The 19,456-nt window shown below is 35.4% G+C and overlaps 1 protein-coding gene across 8 annotated transcripts in view; it reads left to right on the top strand.

Annotated features, from left to right (window-relative positions):
• Nucleotides 1-236: 236 nt before the first annotated feature.
• The window catches only part of LOC127514118 (male-specific lethal 3 homolog), a 180,342-nt gene continuing 161,122 nt past the window's right edge, over nucleotides 237-19,456 (top strand). For 5 of the 8 annotated variants that reach the window (XR_007930569.1, XM_051896572.1, XM_051896611.1 and 2 more), the window contains exons 1-5: nucleotides 272-491; nucleotides 1,211-1,293; nucleotides 1,447-1,542; nucleotides 3,750-3,850; nucleotides 3,996-4,090. Coding sequence is in view for 7 of the 8 variants with exons in the window: in XM_051896572.1 (XP_051752532.1) it covers nucleotides 393-491; nucleotides 1,211-1,293; nucleotides 1,447-1,542; nucleotides 3,750-3,850; nucleotides 3,996-4,090 (474 nt within the window). In the remaining variant the exon portion in view is untranslated. Of the gene's footprint in view, nucleotides 492-1,011; nucleotides 1,092-1,210; nucleotides 1,294-1,446; nucleotides 1,543-3,044; nucleotides 3,190-3,749; nucleotides 3,851-3,995; nucleotides 4,091-19,456 lie in introns of those variants that run through there. The other 3 variants (XM_051896583.1, XM_051896600.1, XM_051896591.1) reach the window with 3 other exon arrangements.

Below are 19,456 nucleotides of genomic sequence, written 5' to 3' on the forward strand. Positions count from 1 at the left end.
GACTTGGAGATAGGAGATTTACAGACCTATGAAACTTTAATGTGCACTTGAATGCAGCAGATAAAGCATATATGAATTTGTTTTGCTTTTCATGACATTGCAATGCTAAATTCTTCAAATCTTTGTGTGGAATCAAAAGACAGAGAAAAATATTAAATTGTCCAACGAATCTATTTTATTATGCCCAAAATCCCCATTTAACGCACATCTGGTCATAATTACAAATTTCCGAACTTAAGTAGGGACTTCCCAGCAGAGAACATACATAAACGTCATTTTTTTTTTTTTTTTTTTTTTTGCGCACAGCTCTCTCTATCTTCCTCAATAAGGTATGCAACGGGTTAAGGAGCGGGGCTTCAGAGTCCTCTTCTCTTGTTCGCCACGATGAACAAATGAACTCTTGGGGAATGAAATTTAAATTCCATAAAGGAGAAAAAGTTCTCTGTTTTGAACCTGACCCATCCAAGGCCAAGGTGCTCTACGATGCAAAGGTAAATATACAGTAAGATCATGTTGCTACACATTTGTCTTTTAACAACTTGTTTTTGTGTGCTAAAGACAGTACATATTGCCTTCACGCATATGGATATTTATTGTTTTTTTCCCCCCCTCACATTTCCTCAAATACATTTTTCGGCATGGTCGTGAAACTGGAGCGGATTGCTATTACAGTCTCTAAGGATCACCAATATAATCAGCTTTAACAACATGTGCTGCTATGAAATCGTTCATAGTGTGCGTTAAACGGATTTATATTATTAAAAGTCCAAGGTGTTGCGTGGTTAAGAAACAGGAAAAGTTATAGCACGTTAGCTCGCTGAAGTAGCTAGCGCTCCATCCGCCCTATCTGAGGCCTCTCCATCCTTTTCATCATGCCCGATCAATAAAACATTTCAATAACATGAATTACATCACTAAATTTAAAGTATCCGCGTTACACTAGTAACCCCTAATATCAACTGAAATAAAATTACGTGCACACAATTAAACTCGGTCAACTTAGCAACAGCTGTGACGTCAGCATTATGCGCCGCACAGGCTGCTGCGGTGGCAAACTGGGGGAAGGGCAGAGGATGAGTCTTTACTAGCCAGTAAATATAATATGTGTGCATATATGCATGTATATATGTTATTTATTTATTTACTTTAGATTCCATACATTCTGTCGTGGGAGTCGTAAATCTGTGTTTATTTGCGTTTTGCATTTCAGGTTGTTGACATAGCAACAGTAAAAGATGACAAGGGAAAAAGGGTCCCAAATTATCTGATTCATTTCAGTGGTTGGAACAGAAGGTAAGAAGAGGAAGCATTTTAGGTTTTTAACAATATTGTTTAATTATTTGACATTTTAGCGTTACAAAGTAAACGAATGAAATTACTAAAGTTAGCCACGTTCAATGCCTTAATCGGTGTCACTGCGGCATTTGTTGTTTTGATGTTTTGCAGTTGGGATCGCTGGGCTGCAGAAGATCATGTGCTCAGAGATTCTGAAAATAATCGCATATTACAACGTAAACTGGCACGCAAAGCTTTGGCTCGCATGTGAGTTTCAGTAAGCCGCTGCTTGTTCGCATTGTTCAGTTGTGTAAAATGTTTTTGTCTGCTAGTAGTAATTCAAATACAGTTGATTGTCCTTATGAATGATAATAGCAAAATCAATCTGGCATACTACCATTGATGGTACAATGAAGATCTGGCTTTAAAGGCGCCATAAAATGATTTTTTTTGTGTGTGTGTGCTATTTTGTTATTATTATTTTTTAGATATCTGCTAGCTTTAAAGGGTTAGTTAATCCAAAAATGAAAATTGTCACCCTTATTTGACTCACCCTTATTCACACCCTTTTCTAAACACATGAGACTTTTGATCGCTTTGAAGCACAGACATTTTTATATTTTCCTGAAAGTCCACCCATCCAAAAATTTCAAGCTCTAAAAGTACATAAAGACATCGCAAAAGTAATGTCTTGAGCAGTTTAATCGAAGTATTCTGAAAAGAGAATTCTTTGTTTTTTAGATGATAACCAGATTTGAAATCTACATTCTCTCTTTCTGTGCTACAGACCCATGCAAAGTCACAATGTGACAACTGAAGCTGAGAAACTTTGTCCAATCAAAACAAAATGCCCTCTTCCCCACAAAATTAAAGTGGCAGTTTCAGTATGAATAAATAAAAGTATGTATTTGGGGAGTTAAGTACACAGTGTGCCATTTAACTTTTAGTTCAGGGGTATTCAATTAAAGTTCCATTAGGTCCGGTCTTGATATTTTCTTCCCAGTGGAGGTCCAGACAGTACTTTTTTGGAATAGTTGTAAATTTACATTTGGGAAACAGTAGTACTTTGTAGAAGGAAAAAAAAAAAAAAAATCCTAAACAGTCAAAATAGTCATCAAAGATGAGGATATTGGGCCCAAAGAGGTTTATATATATATATATATATATATATATATATATATATATATATATATATATATATATATATATATATATAATATATATAATATAATTAGAAAATCATCAGTTGAGCCCTATACATATAAATATTAAAAGGTAAGATCAGGCTATTATTATTTTTACATTTAGATACATATGTAAGACAGAAAGCCATGTGACAAAAGATACTGTATGAGGGGTTCAGGGTTTTCCTCTTAAGAAGTCTGGACCATTTTTATTTTTTGCTTTAAAGGGATAGTTCACCCAAAAATGAAAATTTTATGTTTATCTGTTTACCCCCAGGGCATCCAAGATGTAGGTGACTTTGTTTCTTCAGTAGAACACAAATGATGATTTTAACTCTAACCGTTGCGGTCTGTCAGTCGTATAATACTTGTCAATGGTAACTCCATCTATAAGAGTAAAAAAAAAAAAGAACAGACAAATCCAAATTAAACCCTGCGGCTCGTGACGACACATTGATGTCCTAAGATCGTTTCATGTCTTAGGACATCAATGTGTCGTCACGAGCCGCAGGGTTTAATTTGGATTTGTCTGTGCTTGTTTTTTGACTCTTATAGATGGAGTTACCATTGACAAGCATTATACGCCCTGGGGGTAAGCAGATAAACATCAAATTTTCATTTTTGGGTGAACTATCCCTTTAACCAGCAACTAAACCACTACTACTACAAACAAACAAACAAACGATGTGCATAATAATCAAAACGCCCTCATCATGAGCAGAAAACAAAGGTTAGTAGTAATTTCAGAGTTTTATTTGCCTTTCCTTGCCATCTACAAATACTTTTCACAATTATTACATTACAATATTATTATTTATTATATTGCTCTTAACATGCTTATTAATAATGATAAATGTAGATGGAAAAAATGTCTGTTTATTTAGTCTGAGTCCTATGTATATGACAGATAAAAATATCTATTTTACCACTCACTGTGTTTCTGCTACTATTAAAATACTGTTATTGTGGCACTTTAGCGTCTTTAGTGGGAGAAAGAATCAACACACACAGAACAGAAAGGGGTTGAATGAAGCGTGTTTGGCTCTAGATAAATATATCAGAGGATATAGCCCTGAAAGCTCATTACCATAAACGATCCTGAGTGCTTGTGGTGTGAACCGTTCCATTGTTTTGATGCGTGGCTCACTTTAAACTAGAAACGGTAAAATGGTGTTACAGTTGTCATTTTGTCCGGTATTTGAGGATGCCTGTTCTAGTTCATATAACAATTAGATTCAGCAAAATCAGTATATTGTATTTTTTTTTTTCAATTATTTATTTCCTGCACAGGAGGAAAAAGGGATGGAAGAAGCGACGCTGTCGTCTGCCAGGTGTTAACCCAATCTTGAAGACCCTGACTGAAGAGGAAAAGGAGAAGAGTGATGATGCTTGTGAGTATTTAATGTTTACTAGAGGTTGTTTGAGTATCCACCTGCATGCAAACAAAAAAAGACTTGTAAATGTAAATGCTAACCAAAAATCCTCTATTCTGTATTTTCACTCAGTTCTCCCTTTTGATATATATTTTTTTAACAGCTTTGATCTCGCCATCTGATGATAGTGACGAAGACATTTCAGACCAGGCGTCTTTAAAAAGTGAGAGTGACTCATCTGAGGATTTAAACAACATGGTAAGAGATTGCATCATTTTTGAGCATATTATAGAGTCAAGTCTCCTTTATTTATATAAATTTATATATATCTTTATACAATAGAGATTGTTTCTAAGCAGCTTTATAGTGATAACAGGAAAATTATACATTTCAGCTGTTGGTCAGCTGAAGTCATTTCAGTGTTGATTCAGTTCTGTTGTATAGATCATCAATTATTAAATTAGTTAATTTAATCTATAAGCAGTTCTGCAGAAAACAGTGATGTCATCGTCCAGCTCATTTCAATTCTCATACATATCCTCAGTGTCAGTACAGTCAGATCATTAATATTGTTGAATATTAAGTGTCCCCAACTAAGCAAGCCAGAGAGAGAACCCAAACCCCATCAGGTAACTGAATGGAGGAAAAAACCTTGGGAGAAACCAGTCTTAGTCAGGGAGCCAGTTCTCCTCTGGCCAACAAACGAACATTGTGTGATTATGTTTCAGGCTGCATCGCAAGTCAGAATTCAGATCGGGGTCGGTAGCATTCAAATATTCGTCCATTTCCTTTTGATTGAAGATCGTATTCATCACACTGGTATAGAGCCGATGCTGGCCAAAGGGTCTGTGCGGAGGACCTGTCTGGATCTTGTGGTCTTTGTTGAAGATCTGTGCCACTGGCTGTCATGTCGATAAGGCCTTCATAGGGGATTGTCTAGTAGACTTGGTCTCTGCTGACGTTCAGGGACGTTTATGGTCGTGTGTAGGAGCAGGGTCCACCATCTGATCTAGATATGGGCCGGATCCAGCTGACTACGGTATCCTCGGGAGGAGGATGAGACGGACTAATATTAACATAGATGCTGTTCTTCTTATGATGTAACAGGTACACAGGTTGTTATAGGAAGTGTTCCTGGTTCCGGGTGAATACTTTAGAATACTTTTTGTGCGCAAAAACAAAACATTTTCCTATGATGTTGACGTTGTACACACACTGCAGCGCTTCTGGGTTCTACGTCAGAATGCCCGCTCAATATTGGCCGACGCTGTACACGTGAGCACCACAATGCATGTGTGTGGGTAGTTGACAAATAGGCAGTAAAAAATGCTTTTTTTTGTAAAACATTATTTTTGAAGAAAAAATACATATATTTTTGTAGTGTGAAGTCTGATGTGTGAGAAAATATGAGGGGTCACTAGCTTTGTCAATTCATTCGCTGTTTTTTTTTTTTTTTTAAACATTTTTACTGAACTGTGCTGTAAATGTGTCCTATGATGTGACATAGCAAAAATTAAGGGAAAAAAAACTCTTAATAACATAAAAATAGCATGAGAGAGATTTATCTTTATTGTTAGATGCTTATTTTCATATAGTGCTATTTATTTAATATTAAATTATGAATAATATTATTTTTCCCCATAACTTGGACTTGTTGGACATTTTCAATAAATACGAGGCAAACTTTTGCTGTCATCCTTTCAAAACTGCTGAAAATTATACCATTTTAAGATGAGTGATGATTATATCTCCCCTACTGCAATACTCAACTGTTCTTTGAGTATTGCAGAGTATTGCAAGATATTGAGATACAGACAAATCTGCGGTTCTTTTATGTGTCACACCATAGGACATTGTCACACTAAAGGACAAAAATGGTAGTTATTGCATTAAAGAGAGTGAGTAGTATTACATTAAAGTATTTTTATTTAACCTTGAAAGTGTCAAAGAAGGGAAATTTAATTTTGATACAAACAATGTTGTTTTTGTTTTTTTTTAATCAACAAAATGAGCGGGGACGCCTTGAGAGAGCAAATATCTTTGAAACTTTAACACCCCAAAATCTTTTTTTAATGTAATTCATTTGTTTAAGAAGAAATAACATTTCATTTTGTTACATCATCAACCATGTTTTTAAAAATTACATTTTTTAAAGTATATGGCTGCTCTTTTAAAGGCATCATTTTTTTTTTTTTTTTCATTTTATGGCACCATTACAGTTAGCAAGACACATCTGCATAATTTTCCATGATTATGTAATTTAACGTACATTTTTAATTAAAAAAATATAATCTAGGGGTGTCACACCAAAGGACAACAAAACTTAACACACTTATAGTGGTTCCAAAAAAGTTAAATATATGAACAATTCTGAGACAGAAACTAACCATGTGCACATGTCATGGGCTTCACAAGGGGCTTCAGTAACATGATCTTGAATGGGTTCCTTCAATTAATTAAAGATATATGTGGAATTGCCCAATTTAATGTCAGGATATGCTGTCACACCGGAGGACATAGTTTTCTGTGACAAAATGTATCAAGATCCTATGCTTTTAGAAATATATTTATGAAAAAAAATGATTGCCATTTACTAAAATAGACACTTGTAAAATTATGCGTATTATGCGTGAGGTATTTATTAACATTTTTATGCTTTTTCTTTTTAATTTATAAAAGTTGTAATTTACTGAACCATGCTTGAGACAGTCACACCATAGGACAATTTTGAGATTTGGCTAAAAAATTTAAAAAAAATCTAATAACAATGCAGTTTTTTTTTTTTTTTTTTTTTTTTTTTAACAACAGGTCCATATAAAACAAATAAATAAATGTTTAATCATTTACTGCATTTTAAATGATGACGATACTAATTACATTCATTTTTGTCATGTGTGACAGTGAAAATGCCATGTCACGTCAACAACCTGTGTGATACTAACGCAGGAGCTGGCCAGTAATGAGAATGTGTGATGCTGATGCAGGAGCTGGCCAATACTGAGTCGGTGTTCTGACGTAAAACCTGGAAGCGCTGAACGTAAACAGCATAGGAGAATGACACAGAAGAGAAGATATTGTTGAATAACGTCTTTTTTTTTTTTTTTTTTTTTTTTTTTTTTTTGCACACAAAATGTATTCTCTTCGCTTCATAAAATTAAGGTTGAACCACTGCAGTCATGTGGACTATTTTAATGATGTTTTTAGTACTTTTCTGGACCTTGAAAGTGGTGGTTAAATTGCTGTCAATGGAGGAGTCAGACAGCTCTTGGATTTCATCAAAAATATCTTAATTTGTGTTCCGAAGATCAATAAACGACATGAAAGTGAGTAATTAATGACAGAATTTTCATTTTTGGGTGAACTTGGGTGAACTTTAAGTAGTAAGAAATTACTAGTCATCAAATTTTTTATATCAACTATGCATTCCGTTAATTTTGTGAATTGGTATGTTTCATCAGGGTGCAAAGAAATATAGAGCAGAGTATCATCAGCATAACAGTGAAAACGTAAAGCCATGCTTCCTAATGATATCTCCCAATGGTAGCATGTACAGGGTGAAAAGCAATGGTCCTAATACTGAGTCTTGTGGTACTCCATACTAAACTTGTGATTGATATAATACCTCTTTATTTACTGCTACAAATTGGTAACGGTCAGAGAAGTATGATTTGAACCATGCCAGTGCAGTTCCTCTAATGTCAACGCAATTTTCGAGTCTACCAATTCTTTCTAAAAAGGAACATAGTTGTGAGGATGCTGCCTTTTCTAGTATTTTTAACAGTAAGTGTAGATTTGTTTTTTTAATAAGAGGTTTAACAGCCAGCTTAAAAGTTCTCTACATATCCTAATGATGATGAATTAACAATATTGAGAAGAGGATCTACGACCTCTGGAAGCATCTTTCAGTAGCTTATTTGGTATAGGGTCTAACATATGTGTGGTTGATTTAGATGATTTAACGAGTTTAGACAATTCCTCATCTCTTATAGCAAAGAATGAATGGAGTTTTTCCCTCAGGGACACTAAAATGCACTGTCTAATATGATACGGTCCCACCCAACCACTGTGCAGTCAAGTGTGCCGTGGAAAATTGCCAAATGCCATGTTGCTGTCAGACAGAAACCTTGTATCTCTTTATTTCGTCAATTTCATTTTATTTAAAAAAAAAACTATGCTATTGGTCACCCTTTACGCCTGTATGTGGGTTTTTACAAATATTTAACCAATGAAAAGGATTTAAAAGAGCTTGTGACAAAACTTTGCAACCTTTAAATTGTTAGTCAAATAGGGCTGCACAATATATTATTTTAGCATCAAAATCGATGTGCACATCTGCGATTAGTCACATGTCAGGATGTGATGTCAAGTAGCTATAGGGATCGCTAATCTGTATGGACCAGACACCATGGTTCAAAACGCACTTGATTCTTGGATTAATTGCATAGTTTGACCATCATACAATTAAAGTTTATCATTTGAACATGTTTTAGGTCCTGTCAGGTTAAATATTCAGCTGATTTTAAATCATTTAAGAGCACGAAGATTTGAAAGATAACTTTGTTCTGAATGTGTGGCAGTTTTCTGTGCACACACAAAGACACAGAGTCGCGCAGATGCATGTGAACACCGAATGCTGTTCTCTTTCAAGTCTATTTGTGCCTGAATGGACACACACATGCAAAAAAATTGTCAAAATGCATGTAAAACATTAAGTTTTCTTTGCTCAAGAAACACTGTCTATAAAGGCTAATGTTTTATATATTTGAAGAGTGGGAGAAGAGTCTTAGTTTGGTATTTCCTGTCTAGTTGTAGACAATATGCTACTTTTTTTTTTAACCCCTTAAGCCGGAAGTGTCCCACCGGCGGGACAGCCCCCAGGCGAAAAAATTCATAATCAAATTACTAAGCAACCACTGACAGGAATAACACAAACTATCATTTTAAAGCTTAGAAACTCAGCTTTTTAATGCATCCAACCATTTTGTTCAAGGAGTGCTGAGTCATCACTCTAAAATGGAGTGTACTGCCGGGGGCACCACATAGATACAAAATAATTAATAATCATATTTTTCAAAACTTCTGCCATGATCTTTACAAAATAGGTGTCATTTGAAAGCTTAGAGTCTGAACTTTACAATGAATGTAGCCACTTTGATTAACTCCTAAGTACTGCTGAGTTTAAAAAAAAAAAATCATTATGAAATATTTTTTGTACTATGTACTCCAATGTGTCAAAAGCATCATACAGCTCAGATAATCATGTGTCATATGTCGTTTGAAAGGTCTCATGGAGTAGAATACAACAAGCATAATTTTTGTTTTGAGCTTTGACTAAACTTGAGTGAGTTTTTACGTAAAGCCCCGCAAGACCCATATGTAAATAATAAACCGATGCAGCATTTGTCATGTTTTGGCTCGTAACTTCATGAAACCTGCTCTAAATGTGAAAAATTGGACACAATTTTTTTACAGCAGATTCTCACGATTAAAATTAGTCCAACATCAACATAATCCACTAAGTCGATCGCAAGATATTGCTCATGTAATTACAACACATAAAACCCCACAGGCGCACCGATGCTAACTAAAACTAAAATGTAGCTATCACTTGGCATTTTTGCTTATAACTTCATGAAACATGCATTGATTGTAGAAAATGGCACATCATTACTGTACAGTGGATGCTCCTGATTGAAATGAGTCCAAGATCAACATAATCCCATGCGTCGATCACAAGGTACTCCACATGAAAGAACGATTTTAAAAATGCCCATTAGGGGGCGACAAGGGGTAAACGAAAAAGGCTACCTTGGTTCCAAATGCTGTAACTTTTGAATTCTTTGTGATCACCACAAAATATAGCAAGATACAGCTCACATATAGAGGAACATCATCAAAAAAAAAAAATAATAAAATAAAATTTGTCCTCTTTCCTTCCTGAGTTATGTAAAATTTGAGCAAACTTTTATTTTTTGTCTTATCAGCAATTTCTCAGCATGAGAATGTCCAAATTTAATTTATTTTTTATTTTTTTATTTAAAAATGTAAAGTTCTTTCAAACGATACCAACCTTTTGACTCTCCTTGCTAGAGATTGAGTTATGAGTCATTATTTTTGTGCATGTCACTCAGAGTGATGGGAAAAAAAAAAAAAAAAAAAAAAAAAAAATGCCTACCTTTGTTCCAAATGCTGTAACTTTTGATTTCTTTATGAGATCACCACACAATTTGATCCAGATACAGCTCACATATAGAGAAACATCAACAAAAAAAAGAATGATCCCCCTACCTTATTTCCTTCATGAGATATTGCATGTCAAATTAGAAAGATATGTAAATTTTCCCTTGAGCACACTTTTTTTTTTTTTTTTTTTTTTTGCTGTTTATTAGCAGTTTCTCAGCATTAGAATGTCTAAATTTAACTTTTTAAATATTTAATTGCTAGTTTTGGAGTTACGAGTCTTTACTTTTTTTGTATGTCACTCAGAAAGAAAAAAAACTCATACCTTCAGGGCTTAAGGGGTTAAATATCCCATTTCATCTATTATATCTCTGTAACAAAGTCCACTGGAGGCAAGTTGCAAAGTACCCAAGTGCAGTTTTAATAAGATCCAAAACATGAACAAAAAACAAAGACATGACTTGACTTATAACAGACACTCAGCAACAGCAGGTTACACTAACAAAGCTAGAAAAGATAACAATGAACCATGATGGCTTTTTATACAAAGAGACTAATTACAAACAAGGAACACCTGTGAACAATCAAGACAATGACCCAATTACAAAACAGAACTGATAACAACATGACTAAATCAACCAATGAAAACATGACACAATCACAAGGGGCGCACATGGCAAGATCACATGAGGAGCAGAATTTAAAACATTAAATTTGAATTAATTGTAAAAATCGCCCAGCCCTATGAAAAGGTGTAATGCGAATGCACTTACTGTCTCAGATGCGGCTATTCCAGTGACAGACAAAATGTAATTCGCTGCTCAAAAACCTCGCAACTCCATCTGAGCTTGATTTTCATAAAATATTAATATTATAATGACACATGCACGTGTTTGACATGTATAAAGCCACAATACCAACAGCGTCGATATGCAAATTTGTTGTTTTATCATCATCACCAACAACATCATATAGTATGACCTTATTATGTTCATACCTGACTTAAGCTCAAGTTTCACATTAAATGTGAGTACTACTTTTAATATAATATCCGGTTTTAATATGCCATTTGAAGGAATGCATGTCTGTGCAATGTTGTTTTAGTGCATGGTGGTGTACCGTGGGATTTTTTTTTTTTTTTTTTTACTTATCAAAACTGTGCCGTGGAAAGAAAAAGGTTGGGGAAACACTGCTGTAGTAGACTGTTGCATGGTTATAGTTTTCTCTCTAATATTGTCAATCTTGCAAGTAAAGAAGTTCATAAAGTCATAACTGCTGTGCTGTCTGAAAACAATCGGAGTTAATTCTCTGATTAATTGTTTGACCATCATACAATGAAAGTTTATCATTTCAACATGTTTTAGGTACTGTCAGTTTAAACATTCAAGTGATTTTTAAACCATTTGAGTGCACGAAGACGCGAAAGAGAACTTCTGAACGGGCAACTGTTCAATGTGCGCGCACACAAAGCCGCGCAGATGCACGTGAACACCGCATGTCGTTCTCTTCTGCATCTATTTGTGCCTGAACGGACACATACATGCAGAAAAATAGTTAAAATGCACGTAAAAGATCGCCTATCCTCATAAACACAATTGATTACGGCTTAGGTGATCTAAACAACTGAGAAAGAAAAACGGATGTGTAACAGTATGTGTTTGGGCTTAAAGTGACAGAAGCCCCTGCTGCTATCTGTTGTGAATGTTAATCAAACAACAAATGACAAAGAGAAAAATCACTTTTGTAGTTTTAACACAGATTAATTATATTTAATTTATACAGTGACTATGCAGACTATGCAGTATTATTTTACAATTGATTATTCAGTTTCTGTACTTGAATACTGTTAAACTTACCTGAAATATATAAAGCACTATTTATGTAATTTGTATCTTTTGTTCTCTTATATTTATCTATGCTTGTAATTTGTTCATTATTTTCTATGCGTATTCACTTACCTACAAAATCACCCCAATGATTCATTCTTTCCAAATAGAGCTAATCAAGTCATCTGGTGAATTTTTTCATATCGCGATATATATCGCAGAAAAACAAAATATCGCACAGTCAGTTTTTTCCAATATCGTGCAGCCCTAGTTTTAATGTTAATCAAACTACAAAAGACAAAGAGAAAATCACTCCCTGCTCTTCACTGAATAACGTTTTTGTAACTTTAATAAGGATTAACCTTTATTTCATTTGTACAGTGAAGATTATATGCGGTGTTATTTTACATTTGATTACTTTATTCAATTTCTGTACCTGAAAATCAAGAATCGAAATCGAGAATCGAATCGAGACCTTGTGAATCGGAATCGAATCGATTTGGGACATCTGAATTGATACCCAACCCTAATGTAGAATGAAAAAGACGCATTGGGATTGGCATTTACAGACATTGTAAAATCTATTGGAGTTAGACAAAATGCGACAATGAGTGTGGGTCCTGACACAATCATACTTTTAGATCTAATATTGTCACATGGAATCAATGTTGATAGCGTTGAAATTTTGAAACAAAGCAATTACATCTCAGATCATTATCTAGTCTTGTGTATACTTTATTTATCTAAGCCTGCAAAACCGACTCCGTTGCAAATATGGTAGAACTATCACTTTTACCAATAATGATTGCATTATAAAAAATCTACCTGATCAGTTTCATCACTTCAGCATACCAGATAGCTTAGAAGAACTTGATGTTGCAACAAAAACTATTTACTCTCTCTTTTCCAGCACTTTTGACTAGGGCTACACGATTTATCGCATGATACGAAAAATAACATTGAACTTAACATTGAACTTGATTATCGCTTAAACACTATTCTTAGTACGATTATGAAATCGCAAAGGCTGGGATTATTTTTTTTTATGTGCAGCTTGTCAATAAGGTATGGCTCTAAATGCTAATCCATCTGAAAGCACTGCAAGTTTGAGTCGCTTATAATATACATTTGAAAAAGCAACACACATGAAACATCTTTTCAGACATGAGAAGCATTTATTAACATCTTGTCCAACAAAAGACAACATTTAATATGTTTTTACTCCAAACTCAATTTATAATGACAGTTGAGCATCCTCCTGTGCGATGATGTGGCTTCCTACACAGAATACACAGAAGGCAGTCGTGTTTTTATTAGCCAAGTTTAATCAAAGCGTTTCAATCTTCTGTTTATTCAGCTACAGCAATAGTAGTATAGGGTTAGGGGTTTTCTGGAATGCCATACTTCTACTGCAGGGCATATTTGGAGTTTCTGCGCAAAAGCACCCTCTGGCTTTTAGATGGAGAAGCATTTACTACTGACCACAGAGCCGTACAGCTCTGACAAGCTGCATATAAAATAATTGCAGCCTTTGCCAAATCGCGTGTGGTTTAATCATGATAAATCATGCAGCCCTACTTTAGACAGTTGCTCCTTTGCACTTAAAGAAGATTAAGGAAAATAGTCAGATGCAGAGCAACCCGAGAAATGGAGCGAAGCTGGAAGAAAAGAAAACTAGAGATGTTTAGCATTTTGTGGAAAGCAAGCATTATTGCATACAGAAAGGCCTTAAAACTGCTAGATCTGCTTATTTTTCGACTCTCTTAGAGGAAAACAAACACAACACTAGGTATTTATTTGATACAATGGCTAAATTAACGAAAAATAAAGCTTAAGACATCGCACATCCTGGATTTCGATGCGAAAACGATGCATCGTGAAGCCCTAATTAAAACAGACAGCTGCAGGAATAATAGGTTGCTGTCACTTTAAGATTAATGCACGGATACAATAATGATACACATGCGTTTTTTTTCTCCACTGCTTACCATAACCGTAACTGACTACGTTTACCTAGATACTCGCAAAGGCGGGCATTTTGAGATAATTTTGTGTGAATTTGTCCATTTAGGTACAAAGAGAGGTGAAAGAGAATTCATTTTATTATTTGCACGCTGTTTGAGGCGCGCAGCTGTGAGGGCTTGGGGTGTGATAAACTTTAGTGACCATGCAGCGCTGGCCCAATCGGGACAATGACAGTTTCTTTAACTGTCCGGAACGTCTTTCACGCTGAAAGGCGCATCTGCATCCATGTTTAGCACTGAACGAATGACACTGTCCCCACTGTAATATTGTGCAAGTTAAATAAGAGGATGACATCTAGTGGAGAAGACTAGTAATAAGATAAACGTCAATCAGATATGTTCAATGTTTGCAGAAATAAATACGAAAAAAAAATTGATTCATGGCTTTTGAAAATCGATATCGAATCGATCACATTTTAAAAAATGATTAATCGAAAAATCAATTTTTTTTTTTTTTTTTTTTTTTGCCCAGCCCTAATCTACATGGATATTAAAATCGCCAACAAATAGGACTTTATCTGCAGCCAGTACTAACTCATAGAAAATCAGCAAATTCTTTGATAAAGTCTGTATGGTGCCCTGTTTACATTAGCCAGCACAAATGTCAAATAGGATTTATCACTTACACTAGATAGTGTTACATCATTTCAAAAGAATTATATTTCAAACTAGATAAAAAAGTTGGTTGAGACTAACTTTAAGTTGGCTTGAGAAAGCCTGACCACAAAGTTTGAAGTAGTTTTAAAGCTTAAATTTTGAAGATTTTGTAGGCAATTTTATAAAAAAAAAAAAAAAAAAAAAAAAAGGGTGGGTGGTTGCTAGGGTGTTGCTATGCAGTTGCTAGGGTACTCAGGGTGGTTGCTAGGGTACTGCTATGTGGTTGCTAGGGTACTCAGGCTGGTTGCTATGGTGTTGCTATGTGGTTGCTAGGATGTTGCTATGCGGTTAATATTTTATATTATTTCAGAGTATATAGGATGTTTAAGATAAGTTTGTACAGCATTTGTTTCATATTTCATGCATATTTTCTGCAAAGATATTTAACAAATAAGTCATTTGTTTTACACTTACACCATGTTGATCACTTCAGGTGTTGTGCACTTGGAATAGAACATTTTTAAACCAGATGGTTAATAAAGAGAATGTTACTTGAATCATATTGTAGTTACATTTTTAAGTTGAATAGTTAAACATCTAAGTTGACAAATTCGAAATTGAAATCGTGACTCTGTCAATCGTTTTGAGAAAATTGAGATTTTATTTTTTTGCCATAACACCCAGCCCTACTCTTGAAAGTTGAAAGTTATGTATTAATTCCTATGTATTAAAGGTGCAATATGTGAGATTTTTGCAGTAAAATATCCAGAAACCACTAGGCCAGTGTTATATAGTTTGTTCACTTGAGTAGTTACAATATCCCAAATGTTTCCAACTATTTGTAAATCGTAAGAAAATTGCAATTTTAACCAAGGCTCCGGGACTTGTGAGGAGTCACCTGTCAGTTGTGTCATACCCGCGTTACCCTCGGTTTTCTGGTTTTATTTTGTAAAAACCATGGAAACACCAAAGACACTTTAATATATTACATGTTTTAATAGACAAGAGAACAACTGTTTGGTTACATTTATAGACAGATAACTAATTGTTATATAGCTCAACACGTTTAGTTTTATTGTTTAAATCTAATTTTCTTTTTTTTGAGAGTACCATGCTTTACCATGCCTCAGAGAAAAACACTATTTTGTCAAGTAGCTAACATAGCATAATCAGATGCAGCTTTATTTTTAGTAACAGTAATACAGAATTTTCTCCATCATACATTTTAAAATTAATTGCATGCCATTTATCAACACAAGCCATCCAGCATTTAATATGACATTCTAAAATCGATCTATCTTACTGCAGTGTGCAACAAGTGTCTCACAGCAGCCTCCGAGTGAACGCACAGAGTAACCTTATAACATAATTTTCAACACACTCAAATGTATCTATTATAATAAACAGAGCTGTGTTACCTCATACTCATGACCGGAAAAGCGGAAGCGGCGCAGGCGATTGTGGCATAATAAAAGTTCCACTGCTTGCGGAGTGTGTTGCGCCGTCGCTCCAGCTGCCTCGTTCAGCAGCCTCGTTCAGCTCCCACAACACTCGGCCCTGCTCTGCTTCATACTACAGTATCGTTAATAATCACATCCATGAACATGATTTCTTCCTGAGTCCTATCCCGATTGTTTCCACCGGCTGTGATGTGAAGACCACATGTCCCAAGATTCCACGCTCAAACTTGCCGTCATCAAGCTACGCCTTTGTTTTGAATAAGCCTCTAGCGACCTCTAGCGGACAGAAAATTATACATATTGCACCTTTAACAATGAGACAAGGCTGAGAAAAAGGTTCACAGAGACCGAGACAGCAGAAAGCACACCGTTTGCTTTCTTTATTTTACAAAAGCACGTTTCGTTTTGATCGTAAGTTGACCTTTTACCTTTTGCTTTTATCTGTCTGACCATAAATGACAAAGTATTTTAAGTCGATTTTGCTTCTATGTGAAAAATCCAGCAAAATGCGCCCACGCTTTTGTTGACCCCAGAGGGTTAAATTTGATCAATAAATTCAATTAGAATAAGACACTATAGGACTGTTACCAATAAAATTAAATCATTTACACTGAAAAATTACAACTGCATTAAAAAATGTTATGAGATTATTTAAATTTTTTTTTATATATAAAGTCCTACCTATGTCAGTTATTTCGGTTTTATAATCCTGTTAATACTTCCCTCTTAAAAACATACTACTGCGTGTGTAGCCACGTGACTCCACCCCATCCAGTCAGTGGCATAAAAGCAACACGGAGGTGAACGCCGGTTCAGCACGCATTGATGGTGCGCGAGCGGTGAGCCTTGCATCTTCACTAAACTTTGTCAGTTGTATTTGTTTTAAGGTTTGCCAGTTTTGAAATTCAATTTTAGACGATGGGATGTATATTATTCCGAGCTTCCATGCTCGCGCAGCTGCACAGTGGCACGAACACTCATACAAACAGTAGCTGCGCAAAACGTGAAGATCGCTCGCACAGAAACTAGTTGTCAGCGCTGTCCTGTGATTTATCACTAAAGTAGCTTAGAAACTCAAAACGTATTATAGCATATATTTTTTTTTACTTATGAAGGAACTATTTACAACCCACAGCTTCACAATTAAAAGAGAGACTGTATGACTAATTAACACACGCAATCGCTCTCATTACGTACTGGTACTGTGCTACTTTTTCTTTATCTGATTTACAATGAGCAGAAATCTGTAAGAAATGTTACGAACCATAGATAAAATAACTGCTGATAGTGAGCTGTTATGTCAGATCACTCTTTCAATAGGAAAAAATATCCCACCTTTTAATAGTCAATAATATTTACAGTACAAACCTTGTCAGTGAACTATGAGGGCACAAAACAAAACAAATAAACAAAATAATCGTTCATTAATCGTAATCGAGGTAAAATGTTCAGTTAATCGAGGTTTTGATTTTAGGCCATAATCGTCCAACCCTAGCTCTCACCTTTAATACTGCCGTATCCAGTATCACTCTGGAGACTGTAAGCTGTATCACGAACAGCTTACTGATCTATCCTTGAGTAACAAATTTTTAGCACAACCTCTGTTTTGAAGAAGTCCGGTGTGAAATGATTCGTGCAGACATAAAAGAATTTTGGTAGAGTTGAGGGAGCATTTTCTTCGGAAACAAAATTAATCCACCTCGTTTTCAGCGGCTCAGATTTAGGGAGTAAATGGAGAGAGCTATGTGGATTAATCCATCCAGCTACAGAACACCTAAAACGCTTGAGAGACATTCTCGTCAGTGCAGCAATGGTGGACTGTACAACTGGCTGTGAACTCGCACAGGACGGTTCTATGTTAAAACGGCAGTGTCTGTCAACATTCGTGTGCGGGGCCTGTGGCTAATGTGATGTCAAACTGCCAGGGATCTGGAAACGGCTTGTTCTGCTTATGATTTATGGGGATTAAAAAAAAAAAAAAAAAAAAAAAAAAAAAGGAGTGGTTGGATTTTTATCATTATAGGGTGGTTGTGTACACACACTGCCAACACACATTTATAGCCAAACACCATGCAAAAGTGAATTTTGCATGATAGGTCCCCTTTAAGAGCTCCAACCCATGTTCAGTGTGCAAATTGAAAAAAAGAAAAACTCTTGTACCTTAACTTTAAAGGGGACTCTATAGGGCTTGTGCGCTACAGATGTGATCAGCTCTAACATCACCCAAATCCTCTGTTAAAAATAAATCATCCACCTGCCAACCACCCGAACATATGATTTTCACTGATTTACTGTAAATATTAGGGGTGGGACGGTTCAGATTTCTCACGGTTCGGTTTGTATCACAGTTTGGTTTGTATCACAGTTTTAGGGTCACGGTTTCGGTACAGTTTGGTGTGTGCTATGTTTAGTAAAAAATAAGACAGTTGTCAAATAAAGAAAATATAAACAAATAATGTAACTACAAGAAACAGCACAAATAAATACATGAGAGCTAAGATACAAATTAAATAAACAATTTCTAACAGCTTTCAGCTACAGAAATTGAATGAAGTAATCAAATATAAATAACACTGCATATAAACTTATTTGAATTGTTAAATAAAGATGTAACATTATTGAAGTTACAAAAGCTATTCAGTCAAGAGTGATTTCTTCGTGCTTTGTCGTTTGATTAACATAAAAACGCATAGAGCAGGAATATTAGACTGCTGCCCCTTTAATTCAAAGATCCAGTACGCTGATACTGATACACATGCATTGTCTGTCTCGTTTTTCTCTTAAGACATAACCTACTATGTTTGTTAGGATACTCGGTAAGATGGGCATGTTGACAATTATTGTGTGAATTTGTCCATTTAGGTGTAAGACTTGAAAGAGAATTTGCGCAAGAGTATTTGCGCGCTGTGATGCGGCTCTCCATGTACGCACTTCGGATGAGTACACACAAATCTCCTCACTCGCGAGGGTTCTCTTTCGCGTCTTACGGATGAATGTTTAAATTGGCAAGGTTTAAATGAGTTTAGTTTAAACACAGATAGCAACGTGAGATGTTCAGGTCTCACCTGTGCTCGCGTCGCGTGTCATCAACACCCGGGTGATGACGCCGTAAATTACTGCTCATAGAGCTTTCAGCACGTCATTGAACAACGAGTGACTATTTTGTCCATGTTCTTTTGATCATCGCTGTTGTAACGTATTGGGAAACTAGAATGCAATCCATCTACTGAAACATACATTAGCCGAATCCGTCTATCTGTTTTGCACGTTGTTTTCAACACACCATATTATAGATGCGTCGTCAGATTTAGGATGAACCGTGGTGAAGCGCGTGCCGAACCGTGGGTGGAGAACCGAACAGTTAGATTTTTTTTTTTTTTTTTTTTTTTTTTTTTTTTTTACAGCGAACCGTCCCATCCCTAGTAGATATCTACACCTAATCATCACAATACAATTATACGAATTCTCAGTGTTAAGCTTGATAATATGGTAAAATATTACACAGGCTTTTAAATAAATATTTAAAATAAAAGTTCT

This window comes from Ctenopharyngodon idella, chromosome 1, assembly GCF_019924925.1.
Source record: "Ctenopharyngodon idella isolate HZGC_01 chromosome 1, HZGC01, whole genome shotgun sequence".
Lineage (NCBI taxonomy): Eukaryota > Metazoa > Chordata > Actinopteri > Cypriniformes > Xenocyprididae > Ctenopharyngodon > Ctenopharyngodon idella.